General features: G+C 34.9%; 2 protein-coding genes across 4 annotated transcripts in view; one reads left to right on the top strand and one right to left on the bottom strand.

Annotated features, from left to right (window-relative positions):
• The first annotated feature begins 6,013 nt into the window (after positions 1-6,013).
• LOC130857662 (zinc finger protein 397-like) lies at positions 6,014-10,101 on the top strand. The gene is made up of 2 exons (XM_057743381.1): positions 6,014-6,661; positions 10,057-10,101. Exons 1-2 carry the CDS (start codon positions 6,014-6,016, stop codon positions 10,099-10,101), a joined length of 693 nt encoding a protein of 230 aa, XP_057599364.1.
• A 3,831-nt stretch (positions 10,102-13,932) lies between these two features.
• GFPT1 (glutamine--fructose-6-phosphate transaminase 1) overlaps positions 13,933-27,913 on the bottom strand; it is a 65,437-nt gene continuing 51,456 nt past the window's right edge. For all 3 annotated transcript variants that reach the window (XM_057741178.1, XM_057741179.1, XM_057741180.1), the window contains 5 exons: positions 17,028-17,142; positions 16,659-16,786; positions 15,915-16,082; positions 14,756-14,917; positions 13,933-14,093 (listed from right to left, as the gene is read on the bottom strand). In XM_057741178.1, the coding sequence (XP_057597161.1) occupies positions 14,049-14,093; positions 14,756-14,917; positions 15,915-16,082; positions 16,659-16,786; positions 17,028-17,142 (618 nt within the window). In that variant the 3' untranslated portion in view covers positions 13,933-14,048. The remainder of the gene's footprint in view (positions 14,094-14,755; positions 14,918-15,914; positions 16,083-16,658; positions 16,787-17,027; positions 17,143-27,913) is intronic.

Below are 27,913 nucleotides of genomic sequence, written 5' to 3'. Positions count from 1 at the left end.
TTATTCTGGGAAGTTAATGTAACCTGCTTTATTAACAAATTAAAGGAAGAAAATAACATGATTGTCTCAACAGAAGAAAAAAATCTTTTGTTATATCTAAGCAGCTATACAGGATTTTTAAAAAAAATTCTTAGCAAACCAAAACTTGAGGAAAAAACTTCCTTAACCTGAAAAAGGGTGTCCACAAAAATCTACAGCAAGTATAAAACAATGGTAAAATGTTGAAAGTCTTCAAAACATTGAAATTTTAAATAAGGAGCAAAGCAAGGAAGTTCCCATTACCATTTCTATTCAAATTGTACTGGATGTCCTAGACAACACCGTAAGGCTACTTTTTAAAATGTGTAAAGGAAGAAACAAACCTGTTAGTCACAGGTAACATGATTATGTACACAGAAAAATCCACGAGAATTAATGTGTTTAGCAAAGATGCAGCAAACAAAAGTCAACATACAAAATCTCATAGTATTCTCTATACCAGCAACAAAGAGCTAGAAAATGTAATTTTTTAAAAAATACCATTTATAAGAAAAACAAAAACTATCAAATACCTAGGAATAAATATAACAAAAGATGTGCATGTTCTCTGAATTAGTTTCCTTGTGGCTGCTTAACAAATTACCAAAAACTTGATGATTTAAAACAGTAGAGATTTATTCTCTCACAGTTCTGGAGGCCAAAAGTCTGAAATCAGTATCACTGAGTGGAAATCAAGGTGTTGGTAGGGATACTCTCCCCTGGAGAATTTGGGGGAAAATCCTTTTCTTGCCTCTTCCAGCTTGTGGTGGTTGCTGGCATTCCTTGGTTTGTGGCCACATCACTCCAATCACTGCATCTGTGGTCAAATTGACTTCACATCTTCTTCTGTGCCAAATCTCCCTCTACCTCCCACTTATAATGATACATACATGTAGGCTCCACTTGAATAATCCAGGATAATCTCCCTATCTCAAGATCCTTAATTTAATCATATCTGCAAAGATCCTCTTACCATATAAGGCAACATTTACAGGGCCCAGGGATTAGGACCTGATATCTTCAGGGGTCATCTTTCAGCCTACTACAGCCTCTATGGGTTAAAATTACAGAAATTGAGTCATTAATGAAGACTTAAGTAGAGACATGTGCTCAAACCATGTAGATAGACTGGAAGACTCAATGTTATACAACTGTCAATTTTCCCTGTATTCATTTATGAAGTTAATGCAATTCCAATAAAGATGTCAGCAGTTGTGTTTTTGCAACTTGACAAGTTGTTTCTAAAATTTCTATATAAGTACATGCAAAAGGAAAAGAATAGCCAAGTCGTTTGAGAAGAAAAACAATAAGAGGAGAGTTGTCCTTTCAGATATCAAGACTTTTTATGAAGCTACATAATGCAGACAATGTTGAATTGGTACAGAGAAAAATGGCCCATGGAAACAGACCCATGATATGAATGCTTGATATAAGAGGTGGCATTACAAAGAAATTGGGAAAGGGTGAGTGTTTTGGTAAATAATGCAGGAAAGTATAGTATCCACATAAAAATGATTTAAAATAAATCCCTATCCCACACCAAACTCAGAGTTAATTCCAGGTGGACTAAAATCTAAGAATTTTTAATCCAAGGATGAAAAGCAAAGCTGTAAGTGTTTTAGAAGATGTAGAGGAGAATACGCTTATAATCTAGGAAGAAGGATTTATCCAACAATTCACATGAAAATGCAAACCATAAAGGGAAAAAAAATGATAAATTTGACAATGTTAAAGTCAAGAATTCCTATATGATACCAAAAAGAAAATGAAAAGAGAAATCACAAATGAGAGAAGACAATTGCAATACACATAACAAAGAACTGGAATCCAGAATATGTAAGGAGGCCCTATAAACTAAAGAGTAAACAATAGATTATCTGATTTTCAAAAACTGATTTTAAAAAGACTTGATCAGACACCACAAAAAAAAAAAGTGGTCAATAAGCATTTAAAAGAATGCTCAACTCATCAGTAATCAAGAAAATACAAAGTAAAATCATAATGAGATACGAAGGTACATCCACCATTTAGCAAAAACTAAAGAGCCCTATAATAGCTGTTGAATTAAAACTTTTATTATTAAATGATAAACACTCCTTTTCTATATGAATGCTTTTTTCCTACCTTTAATTTTTTTGTGGTAAAATGTATATAAAAAGTTTGGCATTTTAATAATTTTTAAGTATAAAATTCAGTGGTATTAATTACATTCACAATGTTGTGAAATCATCATCACTGTCTATTTTCAAATTCTTTTATCACCCCAAATGGAAACTCTCTACCCATTGAGCAATAACTACACATTCATCCTTCCCCCAGACCCTGTTAACCTCTAATTTAATACTTTCTATCTCTATAAATTTGCCTATTCTAGATAGTTCATAAGCAGAATCATACAATATTTGTCCTTTTCTGTCTAATTACTTCACTTACCATGTTTTCAAGGTTCACCCATGTTTTGGAATGTGTCAACACTTCATTCCTTTTTATGGCTGAATAATATTCCATTGTGTGTATATATCACATTCTCTTTATCCATTCACCTGTTAATGGGCACCTGGGTTGTTTCTACTTTTTGGCTATTGTGAATAACTTTGCTATAAACATTGGCATACAAGTATTTTAGTCCCTGTTTTCAGTTCTATTGAGTATATAGCTAGGAATGGGATTGCTGAATCATATGGTAATTCTATGTTTAACTTCTTGAGGAACTGCCATACTGCTTTCCATAGCAGCTGCACAATTTTCTACTAATGTTTTTTGTTTAAAATCTATTTGTCATATTAATATAGCTCCCTCAATTTTCCATGAACTAAGATTTGCCTAGTGAGCATTTTCACATTCAGCTTTTCTGTGTCCCTGTTTTAAATGTCTCCTACATTTATTGTGTTTATTACCAATGTGTTTGGATATATCTTCCAAATTCTACTTTTTTCTATCACTTTGGAAACTATATCTTATATCATAAAAATGTTAACATGCACATTTAACTTAACAAAATCCAAAGTTACTTTCTTTACCCTCCTCTCACATAATAAAAAAGGACTTATTATGTTTTAACTATGCTCCCTCACTACCGAGTTATATTATTGTCTAGCATTTTAATTTATCATGGATCATTCTATAGCTTCTCAAATTATATATATATACATATATTATTACTCATTTGGACAGTCAGTGCTTTAGATTTACCCTCATTTCAGTGTTTTTTTGCTCACCATTTATTTACATTGCCTCTCGAATCTTTCTGGGATAATTTCCCCCTCACCTTAGCGTTTATCTTTGAGAGATCATTTAGTGAGACCCCCAGGTTTTGTTCATTAGACAATAATATTTTTCTATCATTTTTGAAAATCAGTTTCTTGGTTGTTTTCTCAGCACTTTGAAATTACTCCACTGTCTACTGATTTCCATTACTGCCATTGGGAAATCAGCTGTCCATCTAATTGTTAATTCTGTGGATGGTCTTATCTCTAACTGCTTTTAAGATCTCTTTTTTTGTTCTGCAGGTTTGAAACAATGTGTCTAAGAATGGAATTCCTTCTAATGATTTGCATTTGGGGAGCTCCCTAAATTCCATAATTTGCCTTTAATCTGGTCTGGAAAATTCTCTGAAAAGGACACTTGAGTTTTGACTCTTCGTTTTCTATCACTCTCTTTAGCAAATGCTGCATTCTGGGTTACATCTTCAGACCTTATCTTTCAGTTCCCCAATTGTCTCTTCAATTATGTCTAATCTGTTTATCCATTCTAATTTCAATTATTACATTTCACTTTTAGTCCTGAAATCTGCCTTAACATTACTTTCTCTTATTCATTTGTCATATACCTGATTCCCCCATTGCTTCTGATAATTCCAATTTCTGCAGTCTTTGCAGATTTGATTCTGTCATTTATCATTTCTTCTCATGATGGCACATTTGTGGTTTTGGATTTTGAGTTTCTTTCTTGGAATACTGGCAGGAATGCTTTGAGGCTTGTGTCAAAGTACACTCCTCCAGAAAGGATTTGGGGTTGCTTCTGCTAGATGCCTGGGACTGCATCAACTCAGGATCACTGTAAAATAAACTCAGCTTGAGGCTTTTTAGGACATACAGGTATGGCAAACTTCTACACAAAACCTGCATGGGGATTAGCTGTGGTAAGGAATTCCCACGGGATTCTCATGGAAGACTTATCCCTTATCCACAACCAAGGCTAAGGCCTGCATTTTCCTCATAACTGTCTCTGATATGTTTTATTTCTTGATTTACTCTTTTGCCAAGAATGTCATTTTTCATTTTGGTTAACCTCCCACCTTTCTCCAACCCATGGCTTGGTCTCCCATCCCCCATATGTGGCCCAATAAAACTGAAAAGATCTAACATGCAAGAAATTAACAGATCCCCCCACCCCCACCAGTAGAGCCATCAGCTTGTTGTCTCACTTTTTGTGTCTCAGAACTTTTTTTTTTTCTTGACAACTCACATTACACAACTATGAAAAGGAATTTTTTTTTTTTTTTTTTTTTTTGCATTTTTATCCAGCATTAAAATTTGTGCTAGGAAGTTCCTCAGGTCATTTAGTCTACCATATCCCCAGAAATTCTTGCTGCCACCTTTTTCACACACATAGGCCCCCAGTTTATGTACAAGAATTGAGGGGCAGGGGAGGTATAAGGAGAAAAGCAAAAAGTTCTGGCAAAGATCACAACTACCTGGGTGCTGGCTGAGAGCTAAGGGAACACAAATTGGGTATTGGAAGAGAAAATGTATGTATTTGTATGTGGGTATGTTCACATATATATTTATATAAAAAACTATGGATTTTGTACAAATGAGGGACTTAGTAGCAATGCATATTGTCTTTCCTTGATATGTATACATTTATATAATTAGTCAACTTTTCACCTTTCTGCTTCCAATTATTCCACTTAAGGCTGCATGACTTTTATATCAAGGGGGGTTGTTTTTAAAGAAGAGGAATAAACATCAAACAGAGATGGATAGAGAAATTCATGAAATATATCTCCTCTTCTTGGGAAGAAAGTGAGTGGATCTTTATTTCAACAGGGATAGTTGCTACATATCAAGCAGAATCATGATTTTTTGTTGTTGTTCTTATTTGGAAATTTAAACATGGATACAAGGGTAAGTATAGATGTTGTGTATTCCAAAGGATGAACTGTGATGAACAACATCTGTTGAATATTCTGTACTATCCCCACCCTTCCAAATTCCCCCTTCTATTGAATACTTGTACACAGAGATCCAATTAGATTTCAGCAATGAGAGCCACTTGTGCACAATTTGGGAGGGAAGAGAGAAGTAGAAATAATATTCTCCAGTGGCAACTGCAAACAAACTAATAAGACAGCTAATCAGACAGCTAATGTGGGACTCGCCAGTGTCTTCCAAGCATCTTTCTGAGAATCACCCACCCCCGGTGCTTCGGACAGCTGAGATCACCAACAGTAGCTTCCTGCAATTCCTACACAGGCAGATTTCACAGTGCCCTCCCTGATCTGCACTTCCCAGACCTAATGGTTGTGTAAACCTAATTCCCCATATTAAATCCTTTCCTACTGGAAATGCCAATAGTGATTTATGATTTCAGGACCAAACTCTAACTCAGCAAGGAAAGGCACTGAAAGAAAAAATAAGGGGGAAAAATGCTATTTAGAGCATAACTTGAGTCAGCAAGTATTTTATTAAGCAACAACTATGGCAAATTCACACGCTCAGGCACAGAGATATATGTTGTTTACACTGAGTTCATCTGTCCACAGGTCCTTCTCATATGATCTGTGTACCTGGTGTACCCAGTACACTGGACAGCACAAGGTAAGGTTAATAAGAAAAGCAAGAGTTGGCTGTTAAATTTTGTGAAGAGATTATCCACTTAAATAATGATCCAATTTGGAGGCATCCTTTTTGAGCACAAGCCTAGCTATTATAAATTCTTTAATTTAAAAAACAATAACATTATGCAGAGCCATTCATCCATTAAGTTGCACATGAGAACTCACACTGGAGAAAAATCATTTAAGTGTGATCAGTGCGGGAAAGCCTACAGCTCAAGCTCTTATCTTACACATCACAAGAGAATGCACACTGGGGAGAAGCCGTATGAGTGCCATGACTGTGGAAAAACCTTCCAAGATAGCTCACTTCTCAGACAACATTCAGGGACTCATTCAAGAGAAAAACCCTACAAATGTAATCAATGCAGCAAAACCTTCAGTAGAAGCTCTAGGCTTACCATACACCAGATAACATATACTGGAGAGAAACCTTATACATGCAATGATTGTGGGAGAACCTTCAGTATTCTCCCATATTTTAAAAGACATAGGAGAATCCACACTGAGGAGATAGGCATTGAATGTAGCCACTGTGGTAAAGCCCTAAGTAGTAACTCATCTCTTAAGATACACCTGTGGATACATACTGGAGAGAAACCTTACAAGTGTGATAGATGTGGGAAAGCTTTTAGGCTGAGCTCCAACCTTATCACACACAAGAAAATTCATATTGGAGAGAAACCCTATAAGTGCAATGATTGTGGGAAAGCCTTCAGGGATCGCTCATGCCTTAAAGAACATGTGAGAATTCATAATGGAGAAAAACCATTTACATGTAATCAATGTGGAAAAGCCTTCAGAGTGAAATCTTTCCTTGTTTTACATAAGAAAATTCACATGAAAATGAAACATGAATGTAAGGAATGTGGGAAAACCTTCCGTGGACCCTTATCTCATAGGAGGCATATGAAAATCCATACCAGGGGCAAGAAACCTTTTAACTGCAGTGAGTGGGGAAAAGCTTTTAGCAGGCATGTGTCCCTTACAATACACATGAGAACTCACACAGGGGAGAAACCCTATAAGTGTAATCCATGTGGAAAATCCTTTAGTGTCAAGTGTAATCTCACTATGCACAAAAGAATACATACAGGAGAAAAAACTTATAAATGCAATGTCTGTGGGCAAGGTTTCAGTAAATCCTCAGCCCTTCGGCATCATGAGAGAACTCATACTCAATAAATCCCCTTTTAATGATGTCCGTGTAAAGTAGCTTTCAGTGAACTCTCAATCTTGAGACATACAACCAAGTGCTAAGTGGAAAGAACTGGCTGTGAAGAATGTGAGAAAGCCTCTGAATAATGCATATATGGAAGACACCTAAGTTATACAATGATTGTGAGAAAGAAAAAATATATATATATATGAAATAATATTAAAAATCAGCCCTATGTTCTGTTAGTGTAATTGTCAACATTCTCAGAGCTGCCCTTATTTCGTTTCAACATATTAAGCCCAAAAGAGTCAAGAATCATTAACTTAAGAACATTACACTTTGGGAAGGTCAAACTGAAGAGACCAATGTGTCTGTAAGGCAGCTAACTTTTCTCTATCTTGGGAAATCTCAGTCACTGTCCTTCATTCCTGTGTTCTGCCACAGAAACAACTGGAAATTTGCAAATAAATCAATACAAACCTGTCTCTGCTAAGAAAACAACTCAAAGTACTCAAGTTACGAATGTTGTGCCAGTAAAGTCAATTCTGCATTCAGAGGCCAGCAGATTTTTCCGCTTCACTTAAAGCACAAAAAAAGGCTACCTATATGAAGAAGTTTCAAATTTAATTTATTTGTTTCTTGCAAAGAAAGAAATGCTTTGAACTTCAGTAACACGATTCCAAGTTAATAACATAAGGTGAAATTCCTACAAATATCTCCCACAGTTCCTAGATTTCTCCACAGCAACAGTAAAAGTAAATTAAGAATAAAATCAATATTGGGTTTACAATTTTATTGAAAGGACAAATACAAAACAGAAAGCAAGAGATAAAATTCAAAGCAAATATGCTCAATATTTCAAAACAACTCTACATACAAAGTAAATAGGAAAAAACAACACAAAACAACCAAAAGCCCCCATAAATCATACTGGCTAGATACATTCAAGTCTAACAAAAGGAACTTGAATTTAATGCAATTTCACTTACCTAGAAACTGAAAGTCTTAATTGTCTCAGACTATTTTCCAACCCAATTAGGGGCATTATTTGAAGACAAAGTTTTCTACTGAGTCCATCTCACATTGAATTTGACACAGTAAAACATCCTTGACTGATGCCACACTGGCTTTTCTTAATGCTGACAACAGTGTCACCTGAAAGGGGCTGTTGGCAGAAACAAACTGTAGTGATCCTGACACATCTAGACCTGGCTATTGCAATGACAACCTAGAATTAATTGTTATCAACCTTTGGGTCTCACAAATTAAGAATATATTAGTTGAGAACAAGTGATCATTTGCCTTTTAGGTATAATGCATCTAGAACTCTCAATGAGTATTTACTTATATTACAGGCTTTGGGAATTCTGGCCATTTTCCTTCTAAGACCTCACCATATTTATTTCCATTTCAAAATATACAAAGCTGACAGAGGCAAAAATTAACCCCTACAGATCCCCTGGGTGTGCAACAGCTATGAGTTCCACAATGTACCTTATTTACATTGTTGGAAATAATGCAATCAGTCCCTAAACTGCAAAAATTAAAAGCATATGAAAACATGCCAACTGCTTTCATCTTAACAGGCATAAAGTCTTTTTAATTTTATATAAACATATACAAAGGCAGGCTGATAAATGAATGGGAAAGAAATAACTATAATTCTACCCAGAGAGCACTTCTCCAATTGCTTACAAGCTCCACTTATAATTTATATTTTCAATCACATATCCATACTCCATATTCAAAAATTTTTTGAAATATGAAAAAGGAAGTATGGCCACACAACAGCATTCTCTATGAGAAAATACATGTGTGAATCTTGGTGTTTGAGTCAATGAATCATGTTAATGTGAAGTTCACAAATATGTCTTTTCAACCTTGGAAATAATCTCGTATACACGCTAACCAAAAAGAGAATAATAAATTTATCTTATTATATATATATACTTCCTGGGAAGGGGTCAGCTGGTTAAATGACCTATAGCCTGGCAACTTCTCTGTATATTATGACAAGATTAGTTTTTATCTCCAGGATGCTTGTTAAGCCAATAAATCTTCTACATCATTTTTTAAAATGAGAGAAACTTAAGGACTTCTTTCCCCCAATGAAAAAATTAAAGAACTTATTTTTCCTTAAATCTACTCCAATGAAAAGTAGCCTCTTAATTTTTAGGGAGATTATTTCCTGGCCTTTAATAAGCACTCAGTAAATATTTACTGATAATGAACTGAAAAGAATTTAAATAAAACTTTTCATTAGGTGTAAAGCTAAATTTTATGCAAAAAATGTGGCCTGTGGGAAAAATGATCCATGCCGGTGTGGATCTGGGCTTTGCTGCAGAGCAACACAGAGTGAAAGAGAAATGAGAGACTGGACTCAATTCTATGGGAAGGCAACACAGCACCCTATTCATTCAAACCACCCTGGCATAACTCTGTCTCCTGCAAAACACAGCAAGTGCTGTAAGCACTAGGGATAGAGATTTTAGCTTGCTATTTATAACAGGATCCTGTAAAAGGACTCTTTGTTCTATAATTAATAGATTGCCAGATACTACAGAAACTTTAGAAACTGGAGTATATGCTGTGTTGCTATTCACCCATCTTAAATATCCCTCTTCTGCAACTATCAATTCACTTAAAGTTGTTGATCACTGCATACCCTGTAAATTTGCTAGAAACAATATATTCTCACAAAAAAGTTCTAAAAGACTTGAGGAAGTATAATATTTACAGAGAATAACATCAGAAAAAGTAGAGCCTTTGTTTTGTCTAACGATCCTTTTTAAAATAATTGGGAAGTTGGAGTGAAGACATAACTTTTGAATATATTTATGTAATATTTCTTCTTTTTAAAAGCAACAGTAATGAATATACTTTTAGCATCAAAAATGTTTACTAACAACTAAAGTAAACATTGGCTACATTCTTAGTACAATACAATCTTTAACACAACGACAAACATGTATACACTTCAAATATTGGCAAATTGCTTCAAAATGCAATTCTCAGCAAGTTTTTGATAACTTATTCACAGTTCAGAGTTATAGCCATGGACTTCGAAAACACGGAGAAGAAATGACCAACTGGCTCAGTAAACTAAACACTCATCTTAAAGAACAGAAAACTGAAACAAAGGCAGGGTGATTCTAAAATTTCTAGCTCACAAGAAATATAATTTAAACAAATACCAAAAGTTTTATTTAAGCAAAAAATTAAAATTAAATTAACTGCAGAAGTTTTAAAAAGCTAACAGGGTCATTTCTATACTCATTCTCAAAACTAGTATAGTAAAGGTAATTTGAGAATTTCCTAAAAAGTTCTCATTAGCCATTATTTACGGTATATTTACGGTATATTCCATAACTTTGCTATCAAGCTATTATAGACTCACAAGTTAACATGGCATAACTTTACAATCTTGCTAGTTAATTATGATTTTTATTTTAACCCTGGATACTATTGGTTCAAAGCTAATATTATCAGTCCTATTGGTTATCATGTCACAGATCTAAAGATACAGTTAAATTCATTAAGATAGGGAAATACTGATATATCAACAATTTTTAAATATTGTGGGAAAAGATTTACTTGTTAGAACATCTAAACTTGAGGCTCTAACACTAAAAACAAAGAAAGGAATCTGAAATATGTTTTCACAGGTAAAATACTACCTGGTATTCTGATATACAAAATCTACTAAATATGTGGATATAAGACTTCTTTATCTTTCTTTACCATTCCCTTCAATTTCTTTGGCCTTCACAAATTTAATGCGAGCTATTAATTCTTTTTAAATAAACATTTTCAATGACATTGTGCTTTTTTAGAAAAATCAGGTTGTAGCGTACAATAATTAACATTAGTTGTTCCCTTTTATTGCTATAGTATATATCCTAATTAAAAAAGAGAGAGAGAAAACTGACCCCAAAGGGCTTCTTAAAATACGTCTGTTAAAGCAAACATTTCAGTTGGTTTTCCTTCTTTGAAGAGTTAATAGAAATGTGCCAGAGGAATACTACCAAGGAGCTAAAAAGGGGTTCCTTTCCTCTCATCCTCATAATTAACTCAGGTCAAGAGACCTGTATTCAAAAGGATAAGACAATGTCATTTCGGAAACAACTTTCTAAGAACCTAAGAGAGAAAATCTTTATCAGCTCTCTAACCAGCAGCTCTGTCTGCACATCACCCTGTGTCAGTTCCCTTTTAGTTGTGATGCTCGACTGTTTTCACCTTTGCATCTAATGACTGCTGTTCCTTAGAGTACCACAGACACATGGGTCTACAGCCTGTGATAACAGCTTACTCTACAAAATGCACTTCACCTCTAAGGAACATGATACGCACCAAAACCTGGATCATCAAGTGAACAAATCAACTCACAACATTTCACAGCTCAACTCCATTTTTCCATTCTCTCACCCTGTGCCTTCCAATGATCCTAGTCTCCAAGAGCGATGAGTCCACCTGGGGACAAGTGGACTTTGCTTTAAATAGGATGTATTTTTCAGTTTCTAGCATTGTGACTCACCCATAATAGGTTGTTGACAGAGTTATAAAAAACTAAAAACAATTAACATTAATTTTCCTCTTACCATTTATTCTTATGGCATAGGTGATTTAAAAAACAGAAAAGCTAACTGATACCAAAGTAACACTCACTTACTTGGCCATGTGTTAGATGCCCTGGCCTAAAAAGGGCTAATGACCTGGGGTAAGGAACTCTAAGTTATACATGAGTTAATTCAATTTTTAAATGTACTACAAGAAATAATTTTTTATATAAAAGACTCCTTTTGTAGAATATCTTTCTTGAAAAATCAGATTTTCTTATCCTGTATTACATTGGTTTGAACTGAGCATCCACACTTATTAGCAGTTTGCCTCACTACAATATTTTTTGCATTCATTAACTCATAAAAGCATCTAAAAATCACTACAGTAAACACGGGTGGTGACGAGAAACCACGTTTGTTTGGAAAATACCTCTTCTTTCTTCTTACTATTGGTCTTTGAGATTTGATTTAGAACTTATCCTAGCCTGAAGAGTATGTGTGTGTGTTTTGAGAGTGAGAGAAAGACAGACAGAGACACACGCAAACACACACACATACACAGAGGGAGAAAAAAAGGAGACGGAAGCTAATGATTGATTTCACATATCAGTTTCACTTAGAAAGCTAATTTGAACTTCAGAAATGCTACAAGTCCATACAAATCATGTGCATAAAATGCTAATATAACAAATTTAAGAATGAGACTACACACATACTAAAACTAGCAGGCCTACACAAAATAATATTAGAAACAATTGAAATAGATAAATATAGCTATAGTAGCTATATAAATGATGTGAACAGTAACCCTATTTCACTTTAAAAACAGGTTTCTAGTCAATCTAAGAGTCCTTCTGAATTACCTCAAAATATGCCAAATTCTTTCTCTAACCCTAACACAAGACAGATTTCTATGTTTCTCTTACAACAACAGCTACTAGAAAATGTTAACCCCATCAAGAAGTTCAAACATAGGAAAAGGAAAAGACTGAGCTTAATTATACTAAATATCTTACCATAACAATTTAAAAGTGAAAACTTTTGAAAGAGGACTTAACCAAAACATGAACACACTGTCCTGTAACACCCAAGATGTGGCCAAAAAAGCTCCATGAAGAAATTATTACTCACAACTTTTTGGGTGTCAAACTAATATTCTACTCTAAATTTTTAATCTAAATTTTAAGTTTCCACTTCTGACACTTCCCAGCTGAAGGCACCTCAATATCACTTTACTTATTTATCTCTTCCTCATTCCTAAATATTTTTCAGGGGTAGAACACGGAATATACAGAGAGAAAAATACCCAGAAAGTAATACTAAATTTTATATAATCCTTCACTAGTATCAGTGTAAAGCATACAGCTTTTTCTAAGTCTAGCCCATCACATACACTTATTGTCAAATGATTAGTTAAAAGACTTGCAAATCTTCCAAACAACTGCAAGGAGCTTCCAAACTGGCATGAAGGTACTAGTTCGATGCAACAAGGTAGTGAAGAAAGTTAAAATTAACTGCAAATAATGCTTCTCTGGGAAAAAGTTGAAAAGAATTCTGAATATATCAGTATTGATTTAATATGAGATTTGACAGCAACTCTGTGTGGTGATTTCAAAGAACAAGATAAAATGTTATTCAGCAGTAATTAAAAAAAAAAAAAACAGATACAAGGAAATTAAAAACTACTTTTAGGAGATGAAAACCCAAGGAGTAAGATATCCAACATGTATGTATCCCATCTTCAAATTTAAAGTCATATTGTCAGTTGTCCAAAGCAGCTCAAATTTAAAGTTTGTGCTATAAAATTGTGCAAGTATTTTCTCTTAAGGGCTGGAGAAAACCAATGCACTACTATACTATTTATCTTCCTAAGATACCCTGAAGTACAGATAACGGGCAATCAGTTTGAGAGACTAAGGTTAACTTAACTTAGAAATCCCACGAAGAAAAGTTTTCAGTTTTTAAGTTTTACAATTGATTTAAAAACAAAATAACAAATTTCAAAATAAATCACAGCATCTTCTCTTTATAACTTAGCAAAATCTTAATTAAATGTCCAAGTACATTGCCACTGGCTTTAAATATTCCAATTAAATGCACTACTCTTTCATTGGCTTGAATGAAATGTGAATGTATGTTAAAACAAATGCCAATTATTTTAAAAACACACAATCCTCTCAGATTGAAGTGGAGGGCCCAGAAATCCAACACTCAGCATCCTTTAAAGAAAATGAGAGCTAAATCTCTTTCTGATACCAATACCAATGTAGATTCCATTATTCAAACTCCCCCACAAATTACTGGAAAAATATGAGGTAATTTCACAAAAATCACAAATTGAATGGAATAATTATAACTGATATATAAATAAGGATTTACTAAAAAAGGCTTATTAGAAGGGTGATATTTTAAATCAAGGTTTTAAATACAAAAGGTGTCTTGTGTTGCTTAATCGCCCAGTTTCAGATGTTCCTTATTCTACGGTTACAGATTTGGCAAGATTCCGCGGGAAATCAACCTGCAAAAAAAAAAAAAAAAAAAAAAAAGCAAGATTTGAGAGATTATACAGATATTGGGGGGGAGTGGCTATAAGCAAATTGTTTTTGCTTACAAAAACATAAAACAGAAAACAACATGTTCATTAATCATCTGTTTTACAGACTACAAAGAATTCAATTAAAAAATATAGTGATATATCTTTAAAAGACCTGAAATCAGTTAGGAAGAAGAATCCAAAGGAGCCAGTACAGCACATGAAAAACTCCTGTGATCCTCTATGAGGTGGCATCCCTCTCAGGGCAAATGTATAAGAGCAGGATGTTTTGACTGTCACTTTGGTTGTCACAATGAATGAGGGACCAGAATGCTTAGAGTCCTACAATGTGTGAGAAAGTCCCAAATAAAGAATTTCCAATAGCTACCCCATTAAGAAACAGAAAAAAAAACAGGTGAGAGTCCCCAAGGAGGTAATCTCCAATTGTGGAGATAACATCCAAGATTCCTTCAAGTTCTATGGGTATGAAAATGTTAGGATGTAACCTACAAATTGGGCCCTGGAAATATAACAGGTGACAGAGATTATGTATGAGGGAGTTCTCAAATTCTGTTGCTAAAAATTTAGAAGGAAACTATCAAAATATACTAGGGTGAAAAGCCAGCCCAAAGTGGTCTATCACTCACATCATAGCCTCTCAGCACAGCCAGGTGGAAGGCCAGCAACTGTAAGGGGATCACACTGAGAATGCCCTGCAGGCAGTCCACTGAGTGTGGCACCTTGATTGTTCTTTTTGTGTTCTTAATGGTCTCAGTGTCTTCCTTATCACAGATCACCACTGGCCGTCCCTGGGAAAGAAATCACACTCATAATCACCGGTTAAGCAAAGTCAGGACTGTAAGACATGAACATGCAAATTTTGCACTGCACAATTCGAATGTGGCCTCACTGACTTACGTTTATTTAAACTCAAAATTCCATATGGTGGGATTTCCCTGGTGGCACAGTGGTTAAGAATCTGCCTGCTAATGCAGGGGACATGGGTTCGATCCCTGGTCCGGGAAGATCCCATATGCCTTAGAGCAACTAAGCCCGTGTGCCACAACTACTGTGCCCATGTGCTGCAACTACTGAAGCCCTCGCACCTAGATCCCGTGCTCTGCAACCAGAGAAACCACCACAATGAGAAGCCTTCGCACTGCAACAAAGAGTAGCCCCCTGCTTGCTGCAACTAGAAAAAGCCCTCGCACAGCAATGAAGACCCAACACAGTTGAAAATAAATAAATAAATAAAAAATTAACCAAAAAAATTCCATATCGTTAAGTCTCACTCATAGTCAAAGAAACAAGCTTTCTTAAACTTACATAACTAAGAAATACCAAGCTCGGTACTTGAATCTAGGACTACCTGCCTTTAAAGCCCAATTCTGTAACCACTACATTGTGACTAGAGATTAATATCTTTGGAAATGTACATACAAAGCCAAATGATCTGAAGAAAATGCAATTAAGTACAGCACCCGTAATATTAATGTAAAATCTAGTTCCTCCTGAAATACACATTTAAGAATATTAAATTAAAAGAGAGCAACATATGCTAATTGAAGAAGATAGGACTTGGAGACCAAGACCTTATTTTTGGTCTTGGTTCTGGTATTATGAGAATTATGGGCTGGGTCCAGTCAAAACTCCTGAGTATCTCAGATTACTCACATGTAAACCTAAGCATGTTTTGTGAGTCACCTGCTGGATATGGTCTATCACTTCAAATGTCATAAAATTCAAATAAGCTTCAGTGACCCAACTCTTAGATCCCCAAGGTGTCCTCACAGCAGCCCAACTCACCTGCCTAGCCACCACCTGCTGAAGAGCATTCTGACACTTGGCATAAGTGTGATCTCTCATGATGATCATGATGACAGGCATCAGCTTATCCACCAAAGCCAGAGGGCCGTGCTTCAATTCACCAGCAAGGATACCTTCAGAGTGCATATACGTGATTTCTTTGATTTTCTAACAGGAAAGAACTAGATGAGTATTCAGTCTGTTTTCCAAAACTCATTCCTTAAGTAAATATTACACAAGACATCTGATGTCGGAGGTTCCTGCCTATTCATCCAAAAGTATTAAACGATCACTGATGTGCAAATACAGCCAATAGGTTAACCGACTGTTATTTCCATAATGTCAACAAGTAACTGGAAGTTTTAGAACCCCACAAGGACTTTTTGAAGATTTTAGATTATCACGAATGTACTCATATTTCTTTGTAATTGTTCTCTTAATCACTTCATATTTAACCTCAATTAAATCTCACACCTAGAGACCTCAATATTTATTTTATTCATATTTGGACAAAAAACTATCCCAAGTTACTTGCTAAACCCAAGTTATCATGCTAAAATGTACTCTTCTTGATTTTCACTTTTAAGTTAAGTATTCTTTTATACTTTCTCAAGGTAAACAAATTAGAATGCATAAATACAAGGCACTTTTGTAAAAGTTCCACCCATTTGTTTCAATCTAAAAGTATGACTATGTGCCAGGTCCATAAGTCAACATACTGAAATTGCAAGTGAGAAGACTTACTAGGGCCCCTTCAAGACAAGTAGCATAATGATAGCCACGTCCCATTATCAAAACCGACTTCTGGTGATAAAGTTCTGTTGCCAGTTTCTGAATTTCATCATCCATGCTCAAAACTTCCTTAATCAAATCTGTTAAGAAGTAATATTAGCAAAATCTATGAAAAAAGGACAATAAACTGAACCAATATAATAATAATAATAATAACAACATAAAACACTAATGTTTCTAATCTTCTGTGCTATCAATGCAGGGTTTTTAAATGCACAAGTGCAAAGTAAAAAGATCCTATTGATTAAATAGGTGCAAGCCGCAGACTCGCCCATTTCCCAATGCCTTAGACAACAAGTAGAGTGTGTGATATTTTCATACCAGGCAGCCGCTTCAATCCAAGCATGATCTCTTTGCGCCTCTCTTGCATGGAGATCCTGTCATCACACATCATAAGAGCAAACATCACAAGGGATACAAACTGGCTGGTGTATGCCTGAAATACCACAAAAAGCAGAAGAATTAGTTGCAGTTGCATTTTAAGAAGTTGGAATTTTAATTTAAAAAGATGAAAATAAAAAATTCCCACTAGTTTAAGTGTGTATTTTTTTAAAAACAGCATTAGTGGGACTGCCTAGGTGATACAGTGGTTAAGAATCCACCTGCCAATGCAGGGGACCCGGGTCTGAAACCTGATCCAGGAAGATGCCACATGCCATGGAGCAACTAAGCCCGTGAGCCACAACTACTGAAGCCCGGGCGCCTAGAGCCTGTGCTCTGCAACAAGAAAAGCCACTGCACTGAGAAGCCCGTGCACCACAATGAAGAGTAGCCCCCACTCGCCGCAACTAGAGAAAGCCTATGTGCAGCAACGAAGACCCAATGCAGCCAATAAATAAGTTAATTAATTAAAATAAATAAAGCCCAATAAAACATTTAAAACAAACCTAAATAAATAAATATAGTAACAGCGAAATGAACCAGTATTTAGGAAATCTACTACTGTTTTCCTTTTCTGAATTTGAACAAATGACTTAACCTTTATTTTCAAATACCAAATATAAGTTCTTTATAATCCACTGGATGCTTATGAAATCCCTAATACAATACCCTCAAGAAAGGAAGAGAGGGACTTCCCTGGTGGTCCAGTGGTTAAGAATCCACCTTCCAATGCAGGGGATGCAGGCTCCATCCCTGGTCGGGGAACTAAGATCCCATGTGCTACACGGCAACTAAGCCGGCATGCCACAACTAGAGAACCCACACACTGCAACTACTGCACCCACGCCCCCACGAGAAGCCTGCATGCTGCAATGAACAGCCTATGTGCCGCAATGAAAGATCCCACATGCTGCAACTTAGACCCGATGCAACCAAAAATAAATACATTTTTTAAAAAAAGGAAGAGAAACAAGCCAAAGGAAGGTGAGTAGAGAATAAACCTGAATGTGCATAACCAAATTAAGCTTTGAATATAAGTCAAAAATAAGGGTTTGAAAGCCTCTCCTTAAGGTACTTGCACTGGTTTTGCTGGATTTTTTTAAAACTTTCTCTTTGATTTTTCACTTTTGTCTATTGCCTGTTCTTACTCCCATCTTTTTTTTTTTTTAAGTTTGGCTAAAAATTTTTTTAAAGTTCAACTGCAGAAAAGTAAATATAAATAAGAATAATCCTCAATCTTATAAATTAATAGGAATAATTATACTAATAATTATACTAATAGGAATGCTACTAATAACATTTGTGAATAATGACTTTCAATCTTTACTATGTTTTTTTCTTTATATTGTTAAGAAAATTATTAGTAGGTGTAATTTTACAAGTTGTGTTTATTCTTTATTTTACTTATTTACTTATTTATTTATTTATTTATTTATTTAGACCACACCACACAACATGCAGGATTTTATTAGCTCCCTGACCAGGGATCGAACCTGTGCCCCCTGCAATGGAAGCATGGAATCTTAACCACTGGACCACCAGGGAAGTCCCTTATTTTATTTTATTTTTTAATTTTTATTTTATTTTTGGCCATGCCACAGCACTTGAGGAATCTTAGTTCCCCGACCAGGGACTGAACCCATGCCTCCTGCAGTGGAAGCACAGAGTCCTAACCACTGGACTGCCAGGGAATTCCCCAAGTTGTGTTTATTCTTAGAAATTAACATCACAAGCACTTTCCCAAGACAGGATGCTTTCTATCTTGCTTAATAGTGAGCAATAACCTTGAAAGTTTTTTTCATCTTTTGGGCCTCAGATGGTCTACCTCTTAAAGATACATAATACTTGTAAGATTATTATGAGAATTAAATGAAACAAATGTAAAGCATTCAGCCTAATGCCTGACATACAGGTTCAAAACAAACTTTTCATTAATGAAAACTTGAACTAAAAGGCATTTATTTTCCAAGGCTATAGAATCGTGAATATGTTAAAACTTGCAGTCACACTGCCAAGCCCACTTTGATTCCTGTTAGCTGCATGTGAATGTGAGATATGCCTATTTTACCACATTCTTTGCAATTCTGAGAATTACCCTTTTAACGAATTTTTACCATTAGACTGCTGGACAATGGAATCTCACTACTACTTCACCATATATATTTTGAATCCAAAAAATTACGATTATTTTTCATATTTGTTAGCCATTTGTGTTTTCTCTTTTGAAAACTAATTTCATTATTCTTCACTTGTTTTTAGACTTGGGTTTGTTTTCTTTTCAGTTGGTCTTGAAAAGGTCTCTATTATTACATTTCAAACACATTTTCCCAGTTTAGGTTAATCTTTTACAATGGTGTTTATTGACATATAAGTTTTAATTTTTTAATTTTATGTCATACTTTGAAGCTTAAATAGTCCTTCCACCCTAACATCAGTTAAGCATTATTAAATTTTCTTAATTCTGTTGTTTCCATTGTCCCTTTTTTTCTTTACATTTTTATTCCATCTGAAATTAATTTTAGTGCAAGATGTTAACTTCTGTTTTTCTTATAAATACACAATTTTTCCTCCATTTCACCTCACCCTCTCTCTCTACTAGTTTGTGCCATTTCCTATAGCCTAAGTTCTTTGATACACTAGAGCTATGTTGCAGGACTACAAATTCTGTCCTAGATCTGTCATTTATTTACAAAACAATATTTCCATCCAGAAATATGGTACTTCTATCAATTTGTTAGAAATTTAAAAGTCTAAAAAGTTACATAGGTTTCATATCTTATACATTTCTTGGTAGACTTATTTTTAAGTATTTTCATAGCTATTGAAAACCAGAATCTCTCCCTCCAAATACACACACTCGTACTTTTCTAAGTAGTCACTGTCAGTTTATAAAGAAAATTTTTGTATATTTTTAAAAAATTTTTATTGAAATATAGTTGATGTATATTATTATATAAGTTACAGGTGTACAGTATAGTGATTCACAACTTTTAAAAGTTATACTTGATTCATAGTTATTAAAAACAGTGGCTATATTCCTTGCAGCATATTTTACACAAAATAGTTTGTACCTCTTCATCCTCTACCCCTATATTTCCCCACTCCTTTTCCCTCTCCCCACTGGTAACCACTTGTTTGTTCTCTATATTTGTGACTTTGTTTCTTTTTTGTTATAATCATCAGTTTGTGGTATTTTTTTAGATTCCACATATAAGTGACATAATACAGTATTTGTCTTTCTCTGTCTGACTCATTTCACTTATCATATCCTCCAAGTCCATCCATGTTTTTGCAAATGGCAAAAGTTTATTCCTTTTTTATGGCTGAGTAGTAACCCATTGTGTGTGTGTGTGTGTGTGTGTGTGTGTGTGTGTGTGTGTGTGTGTGTGTGTGTCTATGCCACATCTTCTTTATCCACTCATCTGTTGATGAACACTTAGGTTGCTTCTGTATCTTGGCAATTGTAAATAATGCTGCTATGAACATTGGGGTGCATGTATCTTTTCAAATTAGTGTTTTTATTTTCTTTGGATATACACCCAGAAGTGGAATTGCTGGATCATATGATAATTCTATTTTTAGTTTTTTGAAGATTCTCCATACTATTTTCCACAGTGGCTGTATCAATTTACATTCCTACCAACAGTGTGCAAGGGTTCTCTTTTCTCCATATCCTCGTCAACATTTATTTGTATTCTTTTTGATGACAGCCATTCTGATAAGCATGAGGTGATATCTCATCGTGGTTTTGATTTGCATTTCCCTGATGATTAGAGCTGTGGAGCATCTTTTCATGTGCTTGTTGGCCATCTATATGTACTTTTTGGAAAAATGTCTATTCAGGTCTAAGGCCAATTTTTTAATCAGGTTTTTTTTTTAATGTTGAATTGTATGAGCAGTTTATATATTTTCGATATTAATCCCTTATTGGTCATATCATTTGCAAATGTTTTTCCCATTCAGTAGGCTGTCTTTTCATTTTGCTGATGGTTTCCTTTGCTGTGCAAAAGCTTTTAAGTTTAATTAGGTCCCATTTGTTTATTTTTGCTTTTGTTTCCATTACTCTAGGAGAAGGATCCAAAAAAATATTGCTGCGATTTAAGTCAAAGAGTATTCTGCCTATGTTTGCTTCTAGAAGTTTCATGATTTCCAGTCTTACATGTAGGTCTTCAATCCATTTTGAGTGTAGTTTTGTATATGGTGTTAGAGAATGTTCTAACTTCATTCTTTTACATGTAGCTGTCCAGTTATCCCAGTACCACTTATTGAAACGATTTGACTTTTCTCCACTGTATATCCTTGCTTCCATTCTCACAGATTAATTGAATATAAGTGCATGGGTTTATTTCTGGACTCTATTTGTTCTATTGATCTATGTGTCTGTTTTTGTACCAGTACCATACTGTTTTGATTATTATAGCTTTGTAGTATAGCCTGAAGTCAGGAGCATGATTCCTCCAGCTCCATTCTTCTTTCTCTAGATTGTTTTGGCTATTTGAGGTCTTTTGTGTTCCAATATAAATTTTAAAATTATTTTCTCTAGTTCTGTGAAAAATGGCATTGTTATTTTGATAGGGATTGCACTGAATCTGTAGATTGCCTTGGGTAGTATGTTCATTTTAACAATATTAATCCTTCCAGTCCAAGAACACAGTATTACTTCCATCTGTTTGTGTTGTTTTCAATTTCCTTCATCAGTGTCTTATAGTTTTCAGAGTATAGGTCTTTTACCTCCTTAAGTATATTTATTCCTAGGCATCTCATTCTTTTTGAAGTGATGGTAAATGGAATTATTTCCCTAATTTCTCTTTTTGATAGTTCACTGTTAGTGTATAGAAATGCAAGAGATTTCTGTATATCAATTTTGTATCCTGCAACTTTAACAAATTCATTGTAAAGCTCTAGTAGTTTTCTGGTGGCATCTTTAGGATTTTCTATGTATAGTATGTCATCTGCAAAAAGTTACAGTTTTACTTCTTTCTTTCCAATTTATACTCCTTTTATTTCTTTCTCTTGTCTGATTGCTGTGGCTAGGACTCCAATACTGTGTTGAATAAAAGTGGTGACAGCAGACATCCTTGTCTTGTTCCTGATCTTAGAGGAAATGGTTTCAGCTTTTCACCACTGAGTATGATGTTAGCTGTGCTGGGTCATATATGACCTCTATTATATTGAGGTAGGTTCTCTCTATGCCCCCTTTCTAGAGAGCTTTTATCATAAATGGATGTTGAATTTGGTCAAAAGCTTTTTCTGCATCTATTGAGATGGTCATGTGGTTTTTATTCTTTAATTTGTTAATGTGGCGTATCACACTGATTTATTTGTGGATACTGAAAAATCCTTGCATCCCTGGGATAAATCCCACTTGAGCCTGGTGTATGATCCTTTTAATGTATTGCTGAGTTTGGTTTGCTAATATTTTGTTGAAGATTTCTGCATCTATGTTCTTCAGTGATAATGGCCTGTAGTTTTCTTTTTATGATATCTTTGTGTGGCTTTGGTATCAAGGTGATGCCAGCTTCATAGAATGAGTTTGAGAGTGTTCCTTCCTCTGCAATTTTTTGGGAATATTTTCTAAATGTTTGGTAGAATTCACCTGTGGAGCCACTGGTCCTAGACTTTTGTTTACTGGGATTCTTTAAATTACTGATTCAACTTCATTACTGACAGTTGGTCTGTTCAAATTTTCTATTTCTTCCTGGCTCAGTCTTGAGAGATTATATATCTTCTAAGAATCTGCCCATTTCTTCTAGGTTGTCCATTTTATTGGCATATAGTTGTCTGTAGAAGTCTATTATGATCTTTTGTATTTCTGTAGTGTTGGTTGTAACTTCTTTTCCACTTCTGATTTTACTGATTTGTGCCCTCTTCCTTTTTTTCTGGATGAGTCTGCCTAAATTTTGTTTATCTTTTCAAAGAACCAGCTTTTAGTTTCATTCATCTTTTTTTTTTGCCTCTAGTTTATTTTTTTAATTAATTAATTAATTTTATTGGCTGTGTTGGGTCTTTTGTGCTGTGCGCGGGCTTTCTTTTTAGTTGCAGGGAGTGGGGGCTACTCTTCGTTGTGGTGCGCAGGCTCCTCATTGCCATGGCTTCTCTTGTTGCAGAGCATGGGCTCTAGGCGCATAGGCTTCAGTAGTTGCAGCACATGGGCTCAACAGTTGTGGCTCACAGGCTCTATAGTTGTGGTGCACGGGCTTAGTTGCTCCGTGGCATGTGGGATCTTCCTGGAGCAGGAATCGAACCCATGTCCCCTGCATTGGCAGGCAGATTCTCAACCACTGAGCCACCTAGGAAGCCCTGGTTTGCTTATTTCTACTCTGATCTTTATGAATTCTTTCTACTAACTTTGGGTTTTGTTTGTTCTTCCTTCTCCAGTTTGTTTAGGTGTAAGGTTCAATTGTTTAGTTGGGATTTCTCTTATTTCCTGAGGTATTCTTCTATCACTATAAACTACCCTCTTAGAACTGCTTTTGCTGTATCCCAAAGGTTTTGGATCATCGTGTTTTTGTTTTCATTTTTCTCTAGGTATATTTTTCATTTCCTCTTTGATTTCTTCAGTGATCCATTGGTTGTTTAGTAGCATATTGTTTATCCTCCACATTTGTGTTTTTTGCAGGTTTTTTTCTCATAGTTGACTTCTAGTCTCATAGCACTGTGGTTGGAAGAGATGCTTGATATGATTTTAATTTTCTTAAATTTACCAAGGCTTGTTTTGTGGCCTAGCATGCAATCTAACCTGAAAAATGTTCCATGTGCACTTGAAAAGGATGTGTACTCTGCTGCTTTTAGATGGAATGCTCTATATATGTCAATTAAGTTAAGCTGGTGTAATGTGTCATTTAAGGCCAGTGTCTCCTTATTGATTTTCTGTCGGGATGATTGGTCCATTGAATATGTGGGGTGTTAAAGTCCCCTACTATTATTGTGTTATTGTCAATTTCTCCCTTTATGTCCAATAGTATTTGCTTTATGTATCCAGGTGCTCCTAGGTTGGGTACATATATATTTACAATTGTTATATGTTCTTCTTGGACTGATCCCTTCATCATTATGTAGTGTCCTCCTTTATCTCTTGTAACAGTCTTTAAAGTCTATTTTGTCTGATATAAGTATTGCTACCCCAGGTTTCATTTGATTTCCATTTGCATGGAATACCTTCTCTCATCCCCTCACTTTCAGTCTGTGTGTATCTTTAGATCTGAAGTGAGTCTCTTGTAGGTAGCATATATATGGGTCTTGTTTTTGTATCCATTCAACCAGTCTATGTCTTTTAATTGGAGTATTGAGTCCATTTACATTTAAGGTAATTAATGATATGTATGTTATTACTATTTTGTTAAGAACTTGTTTGGGGGGTGTTTTGTAGGTCTTTTGTTTTTTTCCCCATTTCTTCTTCTTTTGTTCTCTTGTGATTTGATGACTATCTTTATGTTTGGATTCCTTTTTCTTTTTTTGGTTTATATCTATTATAGATTTTTAGTTTGTGGTTACCATGAGGTTTTTATATAGCAATGTGTATACATACATGACTGTTTTAAGTTGCTGGTCTCTTCATTTCAAATGCACATTAACAACCCTGCATTTGTATTTTCTTACTCTCATGATTACTGTTTGATATCATATTTTACATTTAATTGTATTTTGTATCCCTTAACTGCTTACTGCGGGTATACATGATTTTACTACTTTTGTCTTTAACCTTCCTACTAGCTTTGTGGGTGGATGATTTCCTACCTTTACTGTATGTTTGCCTTTATTAATGAGCTTTTTCATTTCATAATTTTCATGTTTCTAGTTGTAGCCATTTCTTTTTAGCTTAGAGGAATTTCCTGAGCATTTCTTGTAGAGCTGGTTTGGTGGTGCTGAACTCTTTTAGCTTTTGCTTGTCTGTAAACTTTTGATCTCTCCATCAAATCTGAACAAGGGCCTTGCTGGTTAGAGTATTCTTGTGTGTCGCTTTTTCCCTGTCATTGCCATAAATATATCATGCTACTCCCTTCTGTCCTGCAGGGTTTCTGCTAGAGTCAGCTGATAAACTTATGGGAGTTCCTTTTTATGTTATTTGTTGCTTTTCCCTTGCTGCTTTTAATAGTCTCCCTTTCTCTTTAATTTTTGTCATTTTAATTGCAATGTGTCTTGGTGTTTTCCTCTTTGGGTTAATCCTGTGTGGGACTCTCTGTGCATCCTGGATTTGGATGTGTTTCTTTTCCCAGGTCAGGAAAGTTTTCAGCTATTATGTCTTCAGATATGTTCTCTGCCTCTTTCTCTCTTCTCTTCTCCTTCTAGAACCTCTATACTGCAAATATTAGTGCGCTTGATGTTCTCACAGAGGCCTCTCAAACTGTCCTCATTTCTTTTCATTCTTTTTTTTTCTGTTCAGCATCAGTGATTTTCACTACTGTCTTCTATTTTATATATGTTTTCTATAAAGCACCTTACATGAATCCATTCTAAGAAGTTTTAATTTGATTTTCTTAAGTTCTACAGGTAGTCAATCTTATCAATTACAAATAAGAGGAATTTTTGTTTCCTCCTTTCCTGTTGTTTTACCAATTGTTCTTATAAAACTGGATAGAACTTCTACAATAGGAATAGCAAATACATTTCATATAAAGTCAATCCTTACCTACTGGTAGTCACAATGTAACATCATGTTGAGACAGATTTTAAGGGCACCTTTTTTGCTTTGCAGTAATACAGATAAAATCCTAGGAAAGTTCCAGAAGAAGAGCTAAGCCCCACCAAGATGAAGGTCCTGAAGCTTTCTATTTTGCTGTTTGCTCATCCATTTTTCTCTATTTTTTGCCTTCTTCCACTTTATTGGGTTTCCTTCTTCTAACTTTTTGAGTTAAATACTCAATTCATTTTCTTTTTGAAGCATTTAATGCCATAAACCTACCTCTATCACTGTGGCCACACTGTCTAAATTTTTACCCATATTGTTCACTATAGTTATTTTTTCTAATAAGTCTTTTTAAATGGCAATTCTGATATGGTTCTAACTCAGGTTATTTAAAGAAACATTTTTATATTTCAGGCATTTGAGGTTTTTATTTACATTTCTAATATTAAACCAGTAAGATTACTGTGATAATGTCAACTATAGTGCTATGTATAATTTTAACCTTAATAATTCATTCTGGGTATTTTTGTGGTTTATATGCTGAATTTCTACTATTCTTCTCTGGATAAGGGATCACTTCATGAGTGAATATTTTCCTGTCATAATGTGGATAATGAACCTCCTGTATAATAAAATCACAGTCTGCTAATGCTCCTTACCTTCCCAATAGTTAAATTAGATTCCCCATTTCTTCTTACTGGACCTCCCAGCTACCAGGTGCTTATACATTCCTCCACAGTACCTGTCCCTGTGCTCCTATGTGTTCCACTGGCAGACTGGGATGTTTTTCCCCATAGCACTAAAGTAGATTTGCAGTCCTTTGCCTCCAGTCTAATGTGCACACCTATATTCTAAATTCCAGTCCTTCCCAGTCTACTTCTTTCTACTAAAGTTTACTTTTCAATAAACCAATTAATCACAAACTATACTATCAGGACAGAGGGAGAGATCCAATATCCTGGACTCCTGGGATACCGAAATTGTTTCCAATCCAAAATGATCAGATAATGGGCATTCAGCCCATAACTAAAAATGTTATTCTATGAGTATGTTTCTTTGTTTGGGCTTAAAATATCTCAACATTGGTTTTTCAATGCAAATATTAACCAGAGTAACTTTAGTATGCACATTTTTTCTATTGCATTCAGCTTAATTTCCAATTTCATTATTTTCATTTCATCAATACATGCCAGGAAACCAATTATGAGAAAAATAAGCTACACCTCACATTTAGAATTACTGAGGTTTGAAAGAACTTACCAGGACAATGCTGACTCTGAACTTCTCAACTTGGTTTTACTTTTTATTCAGCCAAAAATAAAAGTTATATTGGTTTATTTTTTTTAAAAACTACAAAAGTCAGTACTGTGGTGAAATTCTAAACACCTGCAATAACATACAAGAATTACTGAGCCTGCACATTTATACCCATCCATTTCTACAGAAATATCAAATTGTCTGTGGTCAAACATAATGAAAAATTTAGTAATATCTCTCTAACCTTGACAGTTTTTCAGGCAAAGTTGGGAATTCATAACCAAGATTGTAGAATGTTGGCGCTAGCTCTATCATGGAGCCCAGGGATCAGGATCAATTAGAACTTCTTTCATCACCCATTAACATATAAACTTATATTTGCCATTCAGAAATGGTCTATAACTAAACATCCCAAAACTTTTAAATAACTCCAAACCCAGAATGTCTACAGTAATTAAGGAAAACAAAATTTCCTTAGAATCCAAGAAAAATTAAACTAAACTTCCATAATACTAAACTTTTTAGAGAGTCTTCTTTTTTTTCCTTCTTTTTTTCAAGAAACTAAAGTACATACTATAAAAAGATGCTTACTTTCCTGTACAAGATGTAACCACTGGGGGAACCTGAGTGAAGAGTACACGGACTTCTCTACTATCTTTGCAACTGTCTATAAATCCAGTTATTTCAAAACAAAAAAATTTTAGAAGAGGGCTTGTCAAACAATCAAACAAACAAAAAACAAACTACTGATACAAATAACATGAATAAATCTCAAAACCTCATGTTAAATGGAAGAAGCCAGATACAAAAGATGTATTTTATACAACTCCATCTACAAGATATCTCTAGAAAATGAAATAATATAGCAAGAGAAAGCAATACTTTCCTGAGGCTGAGGCAGAGGGGTAGAGTAAGAAGTGACTGGAAAGGGGCACAAAGGAAC

This window comes from Hippopotamus amphibius, chromosome 7, assembly GCF_030028045.1.
Source record: "Hippopotamus amphibius kiboko isolate mHipAmp2 chromosome 7, mHipAmp2.hap2, whole genome shotgun sequence".
Lineage (NCBI taxonomy): Eukaryota > Metazoa > Chordata > Mammalia > Artiodactyla > Hippopotamidae > Hippopotamus > Hippopotamus amphibius.
Note: the sequence above shows the minus strand (reverse complement) of the source record. Positions and strands in the feature narration are given on the sequence as shown.

What these genes read in the sequence shown, in the direction of transcription:
- LOC130857662 (XM_057743381.1), top strand. Translation starts at nt 6,014, where the DNA reads ATGAGAACTCACACTGGAGAAAAATCATTTAAGTGTGATCAGTGCGGG. An exon ending in AATGTGGAAAAGCCTTCAGA is followed by an intron (nt 6,662 to 10,056) that starts GTGAAATCTTTC and finishes ACTTATTCACAG; the next exon opens with TTCAGAGTTATAGCCATGGA.